Here is a 12,587-nt window from a genome sequence, read left to right on the forward strand (position 1 = left end):
AACAATGTAAAGCAATTATACTCCAATAAAGATGTTAAAAAAAAAAAAAAGAGTTTCAAGACAATGATGACTAACAATATGTAGCCTACAATTTGGTAGGAACATTTACTACGTTAATGTACTGATGAATCTTAGAACTTTGTAATCAGCTCAACCCTGGCATGTTACCTGTTACCTAGGCAGCATTTTAAAAATATTTTTTGATCTTAGCTGTTGGACTTGGTCTCAGCTAGAGGAGGGAGGTAGTATCTCATGCATTTCCATTCTTGGCATGTAGCTGATGGAAACAAACTGAATTGTAATTCGCTTGAATTCTTTCTGCTGATTTCAGAGTAGGACTGAAGTCAGGGGAAGAAAAGCCCTCCTTTAAGTGAGCAAGCATAAAGATGCTTTATCAGGCACAGCAAACTTGCATACCCACTGACACAATAAATAACAGGACTAATGAAACATCACGTATATGAAAGTTGCAATGTTTTCTTTTGGGTAGGAGATCATGAATCGGACTTGTCCTGAATGGATACATTTCACCCCTCCTTTTGGCCCTACTCACTTACGTCTTTGCTCCTGTGCCAGACAATTACTGTAAAGGATAATATGTGTTGGACACTCTTTATGTGGAATGAGCAGGGTGCCACAGAACCTCTTAAATGAAATGTAGCAGAGAATGCAATACATGGCCTCAGAGAGAGGAATTCCTATCAGTACCTGGCCTATGCGTGTAGGCACACTCTTCTAGAAACTGTGGTTCCAAGTGTGGAGGCTACGTACCAGCATAGAGACATTTTCTCCAGGGGAAGGAACTCAGTAATTGCCCCTCTCCTCCCCACTATTATAGTGAGAGTTCCCATCCTAAGCCCTTACGATCCCTAATGTTGCCACAAGTTCACAATTACTCTTAACCATTATTTTTGATTGGTCCCCCTTTTCCAGGTTGCTTTAGAAACAACTCCTTCAGCAGAGCTCTGCCCTTTCCTGCCCTTGGGCGTCAGAGTCTACACTCCCCATTACTTAATCTGAAATACGGTCATTTGCATGCAAGAGAAACACAGCAACCCTTCTCTCCCATCCTTACACACACACACACACACACACACACACACACACAATTTACTTTTTCCCAATAACCACGTCTAACAGCCTAACAGAGGGGCTGCTTGTAGTTCTCTGCATTGAATGGAGTCAGTGCTGACGATGGCTTAGGCTGTTTTTATCATTCACTGTGCAAATCCCCCATCCCTGGCAATCACAGGCTCCACGGGTCTTAGTCTGCTAATATCTTCAAACCAGAGGTGTGAGAACAGCCAAGGGCTGAGTGGGAGGGTCAAGTTGGATAACGAAAAAAGGAAATCTGAAATGGTCACTGAAACCAGAGAGGCAAGAAGAGGGTCTTTAAGTTGAGGACAGAAAGCCAAGTTTCCAGTGATGTCAGCCTATTAACAAGAAGGGAGGTTATTCACTGCGGCTGGATTTTGTGGGTCGCTTGCTTAGGACTGTGTGCAAAGGGCAGAAAATGTAATGAGCAATAAGTATCTCCTCTACTGAAATATAAAGAGATGGAGAGACAGAAAGAAAAAGGGGCAACTGAAAAACACTGAGGAACAACAACTGATTTTAGAGCTATGTATGCACCTATCACACAGAAACGGAACCAGAATAAACTGTCTACCCCAGCATGGATTGTCCATTACCATCAGTGTCACTCCTGCCTCTCTCCACAAAGCCATCCTGTGCGCTCCTCTTGTATTGCTGCTTTGCTCACCTGGAGGGTTCCACTGCAGTGTCTCCTGGATTCAATATTTATAATTTGGTATCTTTGGTATAGGGTCAAATGCCATCTCTAGTGCTTGATATTATTTAGTGATGAAAGAAGGGGAAGGAATATTTATTGACAGCTTAATATGTACCATATATTTCAAATATATCATCTGATTGCATCCTCAAAATCTCCTTCCAAAACAGGGTTTATTATCATATTTATGTTTGAGACAACTAAAGCACAGAGAAGGGAACTAATTGCCCAGTATCACATAGCTAACAAGTGATGCCACCAGGGTTCTATAGTCTGTGTTTTTTCACTGCGCCAGGGTGTTCATTCCATCTTTCACAGCTGTCAGTCTCCATTATGATGATTATTGAATGTTCATGTCCTTTCTTCCTAACGACTGTTCCTCCCTGGAAGGAAGTAGCATGCCCCAAGCCACTCTGCAGTTACCTCCGTTTGCACGATGCAAATATGAATAGTTTTACATTGTGTTATGTTGTGTTATATGTCATGTTATAAGCTTTTGACTTGACTTCTTTTTCAAAGTTTATGCGCACAATTTGCAATGGAGAGTTTGCCTATCAACCAGTTGTATGGAAGTGATTCATTAGAAGCTGCTGAAAGGGACATACGATATTTCTTTCCTCCTCAACACACTGCAGCACTGATTAAACCTCATGTAACACAAGAGCAAAGAGGTAAATATATAAAAATAGAGCTGATGTATACATTTTTCTTCAAATTTTATGAAATTTTGCAAACTACAGGAAAGTTGAAAGAATAAAGCAATGAACAACTTCATTGTCATGAGGTAGCGCTCCAAGTTTAGGCTGTTGGTGGGATTTTCACCAGACTGGCTTCATTTAATTCCCTTAGTGGTGCCCTGCCAGTTCAGGGAGAAAAGTTCAGAGTGGCTGGCCCTTTCAATCTGCGTGCAGCAGGAAGTTCCTTGAAATCTGCAGCATGGGGATGAAAACACGTGTTCACTTTTAGCCCAGGAGCAGATTTCCTCCCAGGTGGATTCTGGAAAGATGGATCTCAGAGACTGAACCTCCGCGTTAACATACTGAAGTTCTTCTGAACATCCATCTGGTGCTTTTTCAGTTTAGTGCAGCATAGTTTTGGTTTTTTAAAACCACTGGATGCAAGTAACACTGTGACCTTCCTTAGTTATTTCAATCCACTTGAATATGGAGCAAAAGTAGAGGCAGTCTGCCAAGACTACCAAATATCTGTTTTCCCTAGAGGACATCCTGACGCTTATCAAAGAGGCTGGATTTGATATAACACAGATGAAGGAGAGGCTCCTAACTGAAGAGGAAGCGGACAAAGTTTATTTTAAAATAAAAGGAAAAGACTTTTATAAAGATGTATTGGAAGTTTTATCGGAGTAAGTTTCTGATATATAGGTCTTTGCATTATAAAAGTGGTAACTGTTCATTGTAGAAACTTTGAAAAATACAAAAATTCATTAAAATATTGCATTTAATACAATTCATGAAAAGACACCCTGGTAGTATTTGGAGTTCTTTTTTTTTTTTTTTTTGTCTAATTCCTTCTTTCCTTCTCTGTTTTCCTCTCTCTCCTTCCTTCCTTTCTCTGTTTTTTTAGGTTTTCACATTAGATATAGAGGCTATCTGGTTTGAAACCCCTGTTTTGCCAACATATTTAATCTTTGCCTTAGTTTCCTTATCCATAAAATGGGGATGATAATAGTACCTACCTCACAGGTACTATTGTGAGGGCTAACTACTTCATATATGGAAAGTAATTTACATTGAAAGTAATTGGAATAGTGCCTGGCATGTATCCCTACAATTAAACTACAACACTCTTCTAGCACAAAAGCCTGTTGCAAGGGAATTCTCAGGTGGTCCAGTGGTTAGGACTCCCAGCTTCCACTGCAGGGGGCACAGGTTCGATCCCTGGTCGGGGAACTAAGATCCTGCAAAATGCATGGTGCAGTCAAAAAAAAAAAAAAAATTAAAAAAAAAACAAAGAGGAAAAAGAAAGCACAAAATCACACTGACAAGGACAAAGAATAAAGATGAGCTCTCTGGATGAAGTTGTGGCGTTCTGTCTTTAGCTGTGTATGCAGTCTCTACAGTTGTCAATAGCCCAAGTCTTCTGAAAGCATTGTTGTTTGCAGGGGTCCATCTTTGGTCATGATCCTGACCAAGTGGAATGCTATTTCAGACTGGAGACGACTGATGGGTCCCGTAGACCCAGAGGAAGCAAGACTTCTGTCCCCAGACTCTATCCGAGCCCAGTTTGGAAGAAGTATTTTGAAAAATGCTGTCCATGGAGCTTCTAATATGCAGGAGGCAGTGGAGACCATTAATAGAGTGTTTGAAGACTTTGTTGCCGAGAACCCTGAGAAAAACTAAAGTACAGTACCTCTTTAATTATTATTCTATCTTCTTTACTTATTACAGTGGCTGGGCCTAAGACAAGGCCATTGTGGAAAGACCAGACCTTTTCCCATATTTCTGTGTTAAACCTCATTTCCTGCCAGACACACTCTGCAGTTCCACAGCAGCCTGGGAGCCTCAAAGCCAAGCCTTGTAGATGCCAGGGACCTGGGAGACAGTGGGGCAAGTGAGACACCCGTGGGTTTGCAAGCCTTGGTCTCGAGCTGTCTGTGCCATCTGCCATGACTCAGGCCCATCAGTCTCTCTCCTTGATTTCCCTCCACTTCTTCACTCTGAATGGCCAAAGTCTCATTCAGCAGCCTCAACTCTATTCTCTAAGTATCTGGAAACCTGGAGCCTATTAACCACCTGTAGGTGCTATATGATAATGGAATAGAATAGAATATTAGAAAGTATAGAGTGAAAGGCAATCATTTCTATTCCTTGACAAAGAGGTGCTTACTGGGGAGAGGTAGCAACATAATATGTATGTGGATTGAGTCTGCTCAGTTGGTGATCGAAAACTCAAAAACTTTCCTATCCTGGGCAATGTGGGCGATAGAGTGTAAGACAGATGATTTTCCCCATCAAACCTGCTTTCCTTCTTTACTTTCAAAGAGCAGGCTCACGAATGTACACCTATATGGCGCTGGCTGCTGAGTGGAATATGACTCTACAGCTTCTTCACAAGTGGAGTGCAGTCCCCACCTGGACGAGCCAAGCGGAGACGCAGCCTCCAGCGCGCAATGAGGAAGCGAAGTGAAATGGAGCTACCCCTCCACACCCAACCAACTTCCTCAGGGAGAGACGAGCAAGCACGTTGTTTCCTCATATTATCATTTAGGCCATGATTTCTCCAGGTATAAGAAGACTGTGTCAAAATATTAGATGCATAAGATAAATGCTGGCATAGTGCAGCTCATTCCGTTAGTCTGACTCAATTGTAAACCAAAGCACGATGGTACAACCCTTGAACATCGATGTTGGGAAAACATGTATTGTATGTCTGCTTGAACTGTGGGTTCTTGGTTAATACAAAACTACGGGTTCTTGGTTAATACCTAATCATGAAGGCTGTTACCTTCAGGGAAATGCAAATATAATGGGGAGACAAAACTCACAGAAACAATATCTAATTACAACTATCATCAGACAGTACATTATTAAGCATGTCAATGATGAATGACTGGGGGGTGGTAGTGAGTAGAACTACATTCTTTTTATTGCATCTATTAGAAATATGGTGTAGATCTAACGTCGACATATCCCTCCCTTTTGTGATAAGCGGAACATTATGAATAATACAGGGGATTTTGAATTAGTGTATATTTCAGTGCTGAATTGATGGGTGTATGTCTGATGGGTAGGAGCTGGAGAAGGTAAGGGATGAAATAGATCTTGAAAAATGGGTAGGATTTTCAAAATCAGACACAGACGTAGAGAACAAATGTATGGATACCAAGGGGGAAGGTGGGGGGAGGAACTGGGAGACTGGGATTGACACATATACATTATTGATACTATATATAATATTTATACTATATATAAAACTAATGACAACATGCTGTATAGCATGGGGAACTCTACTTAATGCACTGTGGTGACCTAAATGGGAAGGAAATCCAAAAAAAGAGGGGATATATGTATAGTTGATTCATTTTGCTGCACAGCAGAAACTAACACAACATTGTAAAGCAACTATACTCCAATAAAAATTAATTTAAAAAAAACAATTCAATTTACTACAGCATCAAAAGAGTAAAATACTTAGGAGTAAACTTAATCTGTGTACGAGTGCAAGACTTTTACACTGAAACTTATAAAACAATGATGAAAGAAACTAAAGAAGACACAAATAAGTAGAAAGACATCCTGTGTTCGTGGACTGGAAAACTTAATACTGTTAAGATGACAATGCTACCCAAATTAATATAGAGATTCAATGCAATCTCTATAAAAATCCCAAGAGTATTTTTTGCAGAAATGGAAAAACCCATACTAAAATTCATATCAAATTCCAAGGGACTCAGAATAGCTAAAATAATCTTGAAAAAGAACAAAGTTGGAGTACTCTCACTTCTTGATTTCAAAACTTATTACAAAGTGACACTGGTCAAAACAGTGTGGTAGTGGCATAAGGAAAGACACATAAACAAAAGGAATAGAACTGAGAACCTATAAATAAACTTTTACATCCATGGTCAGTTGGTGTTTGACAAAGGGGCCAAGGTCATTCAGTGAGAAGAGAATAGTCTCTTCAGTAAACAGTACTGGGAAAACTAGCTATCCTTTAAAATAATGAACTTGGACCACTGACCTTACACCATATACAAAAAAATAATTCAGAATGGATTAAAGACCTACGTTTAAGAGCTAAAACAATAAAACTCTTACAAGAAAAAAACAGGGGAAAATCTGCAAGACCTTGGATTAGGCAATAGTTTCTTAAATATGACCCCAAAAGCACAGGCAACAAAGGAAAAAGATAAACTGGTCTTCATAAAAATTAAAACCTTCAGGGAAACAGGTTCCTTTCTTTTGGAGTGAGCTGACCTTGGCAGAGCGGTATGGCCCCTAGGTACCCATGCCTGTGACCCTGCCTCTGCCTACACAGTCCAGACACAGGGGTGGGGATCTGGGCTCCTTGGATGCTGAGAGTTGCACGGTGTGGACAGTGCAGTTTGCAAGCCGGTACCTGGCCGCAGGCATCCATGCCCTCTAAGCCTGTGTGGACAGGTCCTACTGCCACCCGCCTAGGCAACTGCCTGGACAAGCAGGTCCTCACACTGTGCCTCTGATGGGGAGGCTGCAGAGGTCGTTAGAGCCAGACCCCATGTGGCCCTCCTGCCCATGTGGGATGCGGGGCCTCTCTCCAGACCTCTGCTTTTTCATCTGCTCTCTCTGCACTGGGCAGAAGAGGGACCTCTGATGTTTGACATCCTAAGCTGCCATCTCTCTTCTCCCCAGGTTGTTAGGCTGCAGTGGGTCCATCCAACTCCAAGGCTGACAAGACAGAAGTTAATCCTCTGGGATCCCTCTCAGGAAAGCTGGAGCACCGGACACGTGAACCAACTCCTTCCCTCCCCTGGAGTTAGGGGGTCTCTTTCTGGTTGTGTGGCACTCCTAAGGGTGCCTTAAGCCTGAGGTGGGAGGGTCTGGTTTCATGGTCACCTACAGTGCAGGGGCTTTTCACTTAGTTTCTGGATTTCTCACAAGAGAATCTGTCCATGAATATCTGCTGACCTGGTGAGTTTGGGGGGAAGGATGGTCTAGGGCTTCCTACTCTGCCATCTTGCTGACATCACCTCTTGATCATTTGGTATTAATAATATATTACTCACTCCCAAACTCTAGTATTCCAGCACAGTTTGAAAAGCAGACTTGTGAATACCCATCTGTATTGGTAAATTATACAAAATCTAATGGCATGTGAATTATCCATAAGTATATTTCTCATTTTTTCCTTTAGAATACATTTTTTTTCAAACTACGGTAAATTAATTATTGGGTTTCTTTGGATTGTGCAGAGAAATAAATATAGTAAAAACCTTCACCTTCCTCACTCCTTCAAATTGAATACCCTTATCTGATGCTTGACACGCCTGGTAGTATTGGGGCATTCGTAATATGACTGTGTTAAGTGACACACTGTTATTGCCTCAGGAGTGGTCCAGGACTTCAAAAGCATTAAAGCCAAAAACTCTTAATAACCAGCAGATGGCATGATTCACTCAGTTGTCTATGTGTACGTAGCTGTACGGAGATTTTAAAAGCAAGACATAGGGAAAAGCTATTTCTTTCAGATTGTAGAATTAGCTTTCAGTAGTCAGAAAACTAACAATCAATGTCCAAAGAGATATTCAATTAAACTTTAGTCTGTGTCAGTGTTGGTCTTGAGGGGATTAAATTTAGTGAGTGGGATGCAGCAGTATGAGGCAGGCATTTGGGGAGCTGGGGTTGGTGGTATCTGGGAGTATCTTCTTGCCCCACAGGAAGAAAGGTTAGAAAAGACTAGAAAGTTATCAGGGCTCCAGCTCAGTGGTGTGATCTTGAATCTTAGCTGGACTTCAGGCAGAAGACACATATGCTTGGCCACTGTGGCTGAGGCAGCTGAGGACTGCAGAATTGGTGGGCGTACCTTGAAGCACTGGGCTGAGATTTGTAACCATGAGGAGAAGCGCATGACGGTGGGGATATGGGTCCAAATACACGGACTGGCTCAGAAGGCAGGCAATGGTGTGCCTGTGAGGGAAGGAAGCACCTCTCTCCCAACAGCCAGACAGAGCTGGGGGTGAGTCTGCTCTTCGTGAACTGCACCGTCCACAACAGTCTCCATCCTTCAGCACTGGCTCACTCATGCACCTTGACCCTGAAGCCAGAGCTTCTCTGATTGCCCTGCTTAGCCCCTCTAGCCCCCTGCCAAGACAGGAGACCTGAAGCATTCTGGATTAGAGCCTAATACTTTCCAGGATCCCCTCCCTGGATCCTGTTCCCTGTAAGCAGATGCTCTGCAGAAAATGGACAGATTTCCTAAAATATGCTACGCTCTATTTTATGGCCCTCTCCCTGGAGTCTCTTCGTGCCCTTTCTTTTCACTGGAGTTAATCTGCTGCTATTGGGGTCTTCCCTGGTGGCGCAGTGGTTAAGAATCCAATTGCCAGTGCAGGGGACACGGGTTCGATCCCTGGTCCGGGGAGATCCCACATGCCGCGGAGCAACTAAGCCTGTGCGCCACAACTACTGAGCCCGCACGCTGCAACTACTGAAGCCTGCGCACTCTAGGGCCTGTGCTCCGCAACGAGAAGCCAGCGCAATGAGAAGCCCGTGCACCGCAACGAAGAGTAGCCTCCGCTCGCCGCAACTAGAGAAAGCCCACGCGCAGCAACGAAGACCCAATGCAACCAAAAAAAAAAATCTGCTGCTACTGATGCTTGCCTGTACGGTCTGAACTTGCTCACCCCTTGGAAGCTACTTTGGATGACCTCCAAAGCCAGTTTTTTAAAATGCTTTTCAGAAAGGAAGAAAGTTTACTAAGCAATGGTTCACGTGATTTTCAGCTGCTGAAATATTTCAGTGACAATAAATATTTGAAGCCATTAGATGACTAAAAATGTTAATAAATTTTAAAAACCCATCTGTTTGATTCAACAACAGCATCTTAGATATCCCTTGATACCACGATGGAACTCTATTCATAATACAATTTTTTGCTTAACTTCAGTTTTTTAGACCTCATCCTATTATTCATGTTATTACAACTTTTTGAGATTTGGGATCAGCCGTCTGGTTCTGAGTCTTCCCTCTTATGTAAATTTAATTGCTAATCAAGTATGTTCTTTTTCCCTCTAAAATATATCACTAATGTGATCCAAACTTGCCATTACAAAGTGGTTCTCATCTAGGTATTACAGCTACAGGTTTTAGAATTATCTAGTTATAAAACTACTCTCATACAAATATTGCTACTAGATATATTAGACTTATGCATGTACTGCCTGAAATTGTAAAGGCAAAATTACACACCATAGAGTTTCTTTCAAAACTTTCCTTTCAAAAAAGGTTTCTTTACATTCTAGTAGAAAGAGACCTCTCTTAGGTAGAATAGTAAATATTGTAAGATCTGTAGGATAGGAAGGCAGAGCTGTCCCTGGAGACTAGGGACTCCCTGATGGCTGGCTTGGGTCCAAGTTCCCCAGTAGCCTTGCCAAACCTTCCTTAGACATTGAGGCAGTCTGGAGGGCTTCCTCCCCAGCTTTCCATCCCTCTTCCCTCTCTCTCACGGCTCTCCCACCAGCCCTGTTCACCTCCTGCCTCACTCTCTCTCTCACAGGTGTTTCCTCTAATAGGGTCCACATTTCATTTAATTCCATTTTGGTGGCTGCTTCTCTGAGCACCCAGCCTAACACACACGTAAGCAATAAAATAGTTTTCATGTCTGCATGTCCACCTGGCTGAAATCCATACTATTGATACATTCAATCTCTCTCTCTCTCTTTCATAATATGTTTGTAGTATCTTCTAATTATAAAAGCAACACATGGTCATTAGACAAAATACAAGAAAGCATTTATGGCTTGTATTCTTTTATGCCTCATTTTTTTTCCTGGTCCTGAGAAATCAATAACAGTGGAAAATTATTTGGGTCATAAAAATCTGTCCTCCCCTGGCATGCCCTTGGGAACCACATTCCAAAGTCCATTCTCACAAGTTATTGACGAAATAAACTAGTCATTCATTCCCCAGCTGCCTGGAGTGTGGAGAATGCTGCCAGCAGAGGGCTCACAGATGAAGAGAGACATCTAGTTCCCAGCTAAAACTTATAAAAGTTATGAGAAGGAGAAGATAATTTTAGTAAGGAGCTGGAAAATCAGCACTTTGATACACCTATGGGCCAAGCATTCTGGAGGGTTACTGACAATAGGATCAAGAACTTTCCTTGCTGAGCATACTCCTTGGCCCAGCAATGCCACTTAAATGAACTTACCCCCAGAACTAATTAAGGATGTGCACAGATATTAGCTATCAAGCTGTTTATTCAGTTACTCAGTACATTCAGTTAAGAAACAACCTGAATCCCTAATTACATGAGGGTCTGTTGAGTAATGCTCACCACGGAATACCTCGTGGCCATTATAATAAAGAAGCTGGCCTGGGCTTTATTGACATGAGAGCTACTTCATATAAAGGGCCGACTGAAGGTTATGAAAGAGTATGTATAATAGGCTCCTAATTTTTTTTTTTAATCATTATATAAACGCATAGAGGGAGATGGGGACTGCGAGAGAAGTGACTGTCAAGAAGAGGGAAATTTGGACACAGATACCCGGAGGAACGCCATGTGACTGCTGAGGCACAGATGGGAGTTATCCTGCCTGAAGCCAAGGAATGCCTGGCATTGCTGGCAACCAGCAGAAGCCAGGGGAAAAGTATTTGGTCACCAAACTGATGGAATTTGAAGGAATTGGGAGTTTTCTGAAGAAAGTGGCTTCATCAAGAGGACAAGGTGGTGGAATCGAGGGACCCTGGGCTCGCCCCCTCTCACGAGCCACCCGAATCGCAACTAACTGCCGAACAATCATTGATAACAAAGACTGGAACCTACCAAAAATGATATTCTACATCCAAAGACACAAAGAAGAAACCCGACGAGATGGCAGGAGGGGCGCACTCACGCTATAATCAAATCCCATACCCCCAGGTGGGCGACCCACAAACTGGAGAACAATTATATCGCAGAAGTTCTCCCACAGGAGTGAGAGCTCGGAGCCCCACGCCAGGCTCCCCAGCCTGGGGGTCTGGCCTCGGGGGGAGGAGCCCCCAGAGCATCTGGCTTTGAAGGCCGGCGGGGCTTGAGCGCAGGAGCCACGCAGGACTGGGGGGAAGAGACTCCGCCACGCACGGAGGGCGCACACAAGGTTTCACGTGCACCGGGACCCAGGGCAAAGCCAAGCCTGGGCCAGACCTACCTGCGGGTCCTGGAGGGTCTCCGGGGGAGGCGGGGGCCGGCTGTGGCTCACTGTGGGAGCAAGGACACTGGAGGCGCAGGTCCTGGGGGAATAGTCCTCCGCGTGAGCGCTCCTGGAGGCGGCCATTTTGGGTTTGGTTTTTGTTTTTTTAAACATGCTGCACGTGGGATCTCAGTTCCCTGACCAGGACCCGCACCCCCTGCGTTGGAAGTGCAGAGTCTGAATCACTGGACCACCAGGGACGTCCCTGGAGGCTGCCACGTGGGCACCAACCGCCTGCAGACTCCCGTGCGGGGACGCCTCAGGCCAAACAACCTACAGGGCGGGAACGCAGCCCCACCCATCAGCGGACAGGCTGAGCCCACACCCACCTCTGGGCATGGCCCTGCCCACCAGAGGGCCAAGACCCACCAGTGGGCAGGCACCGCCCCACCCACCAGGAAGTCTCCGCCAGCCACTTAGACAAGCAGGCGGCAGACAAGAGAAGCGAAGAAGCCACGATCCAGCAGCCTGCGGAATCGAGTCTGAAAACGCACATCAGAACCTACCCTGGGACCAGCTGGTCCCTGAACCTTGGGCGACAAGAGGGGAGTGTACTTGCTGGGATACGTAGGATGTCCCCGACAGAGGGCCACTTCTCCGAGGTCAAGAAACATAACTAACCTTCCACATACATAAAAATATAAATAGAAATTTAGACAAAATGAGGGGAATATGTTCCAAAGGAACAAGATAAAACCCCAGAAGAACAACTAAGTGACGTGGAGATAGGCAATCTACCCGAGAAAGGGTTCAGAGTAACAATCGTAAAGATGATACAAGAACTTGGGAAAAGAATGGATGTACAGAGCGAGATTTATATAAATGCAGAGGAAACACCTGGAAAATTATATACCAAAATACTAACAGTGATTATCTCTGCAGAGTGGTGAGTGGGATTAGGTA

At 43.8% G+C, this 12,587-nt stretch overlaps 2 protein-coding genes across 3 annotated transcripts in view; one reads left to right on the plus strand and one right to left on the minus strand.

Annotated features, from left to right (window-relative positions):
- The window catches only part of NME8 (NME/NM23 family member 8), a 35,388-nt gene extending 31,236 nt beyond the window's left edge, over positions 1-4,152 (plus strand). The window contains exons 13-15 of the mRNA XM_057549661.1: positions 2,312-2,463; positions 3,011-3,155; positions 3,915-4,152. Of these exons, the coding sequence (XP_057405644.1) occupies positions 2,312-2,463; positions 3,011-3,155; positions 3,915-4,152 (535 nt within the window). The remainder of the gene's footprint in view (positions 1-2,311; positions 2,464-3,010; positions 3,156-3,914) is intronic.
- PNPLA8 (patatin like phospholipase domain containing 8) overlaps positions 1-11,973 on the minus strand; it is a 150,722-nt gene extending 138,749 nt beyond the window's left edge. The window contains exon 1 of one of the 2 annotated variants that reach the window (XM_007187756.3): positions 11,643-11,973. The gene's annotated coding sequence lies outside the window, so the exon portion shown is untranslated. The remainder of the gene's footprint in view (positions 1-11,642) is intronic. The other variant, XM_057549736.1, reaches the window with a different exon arrangement.
- Between the last annotated feature and the right edge of the window lie 614 nt (positions 11,974-12,587).

This window comes from Balaenoptera acutorostrata, chromosome 7 (genome assembly GCF_949987535.1).
Source record: "Balaenoptera acutorostrata chromosome 7, mBalAcu1.1, whole genome shotgun sequence".
NCBI classification, from domain to species: domain Eukaryota; kingdom Metazoa; phylum Chordata; class Mammalia; order Artiodactyla; family Balaenopteridae; genus Balaenoptera; species Balaenoptera acutorostrata.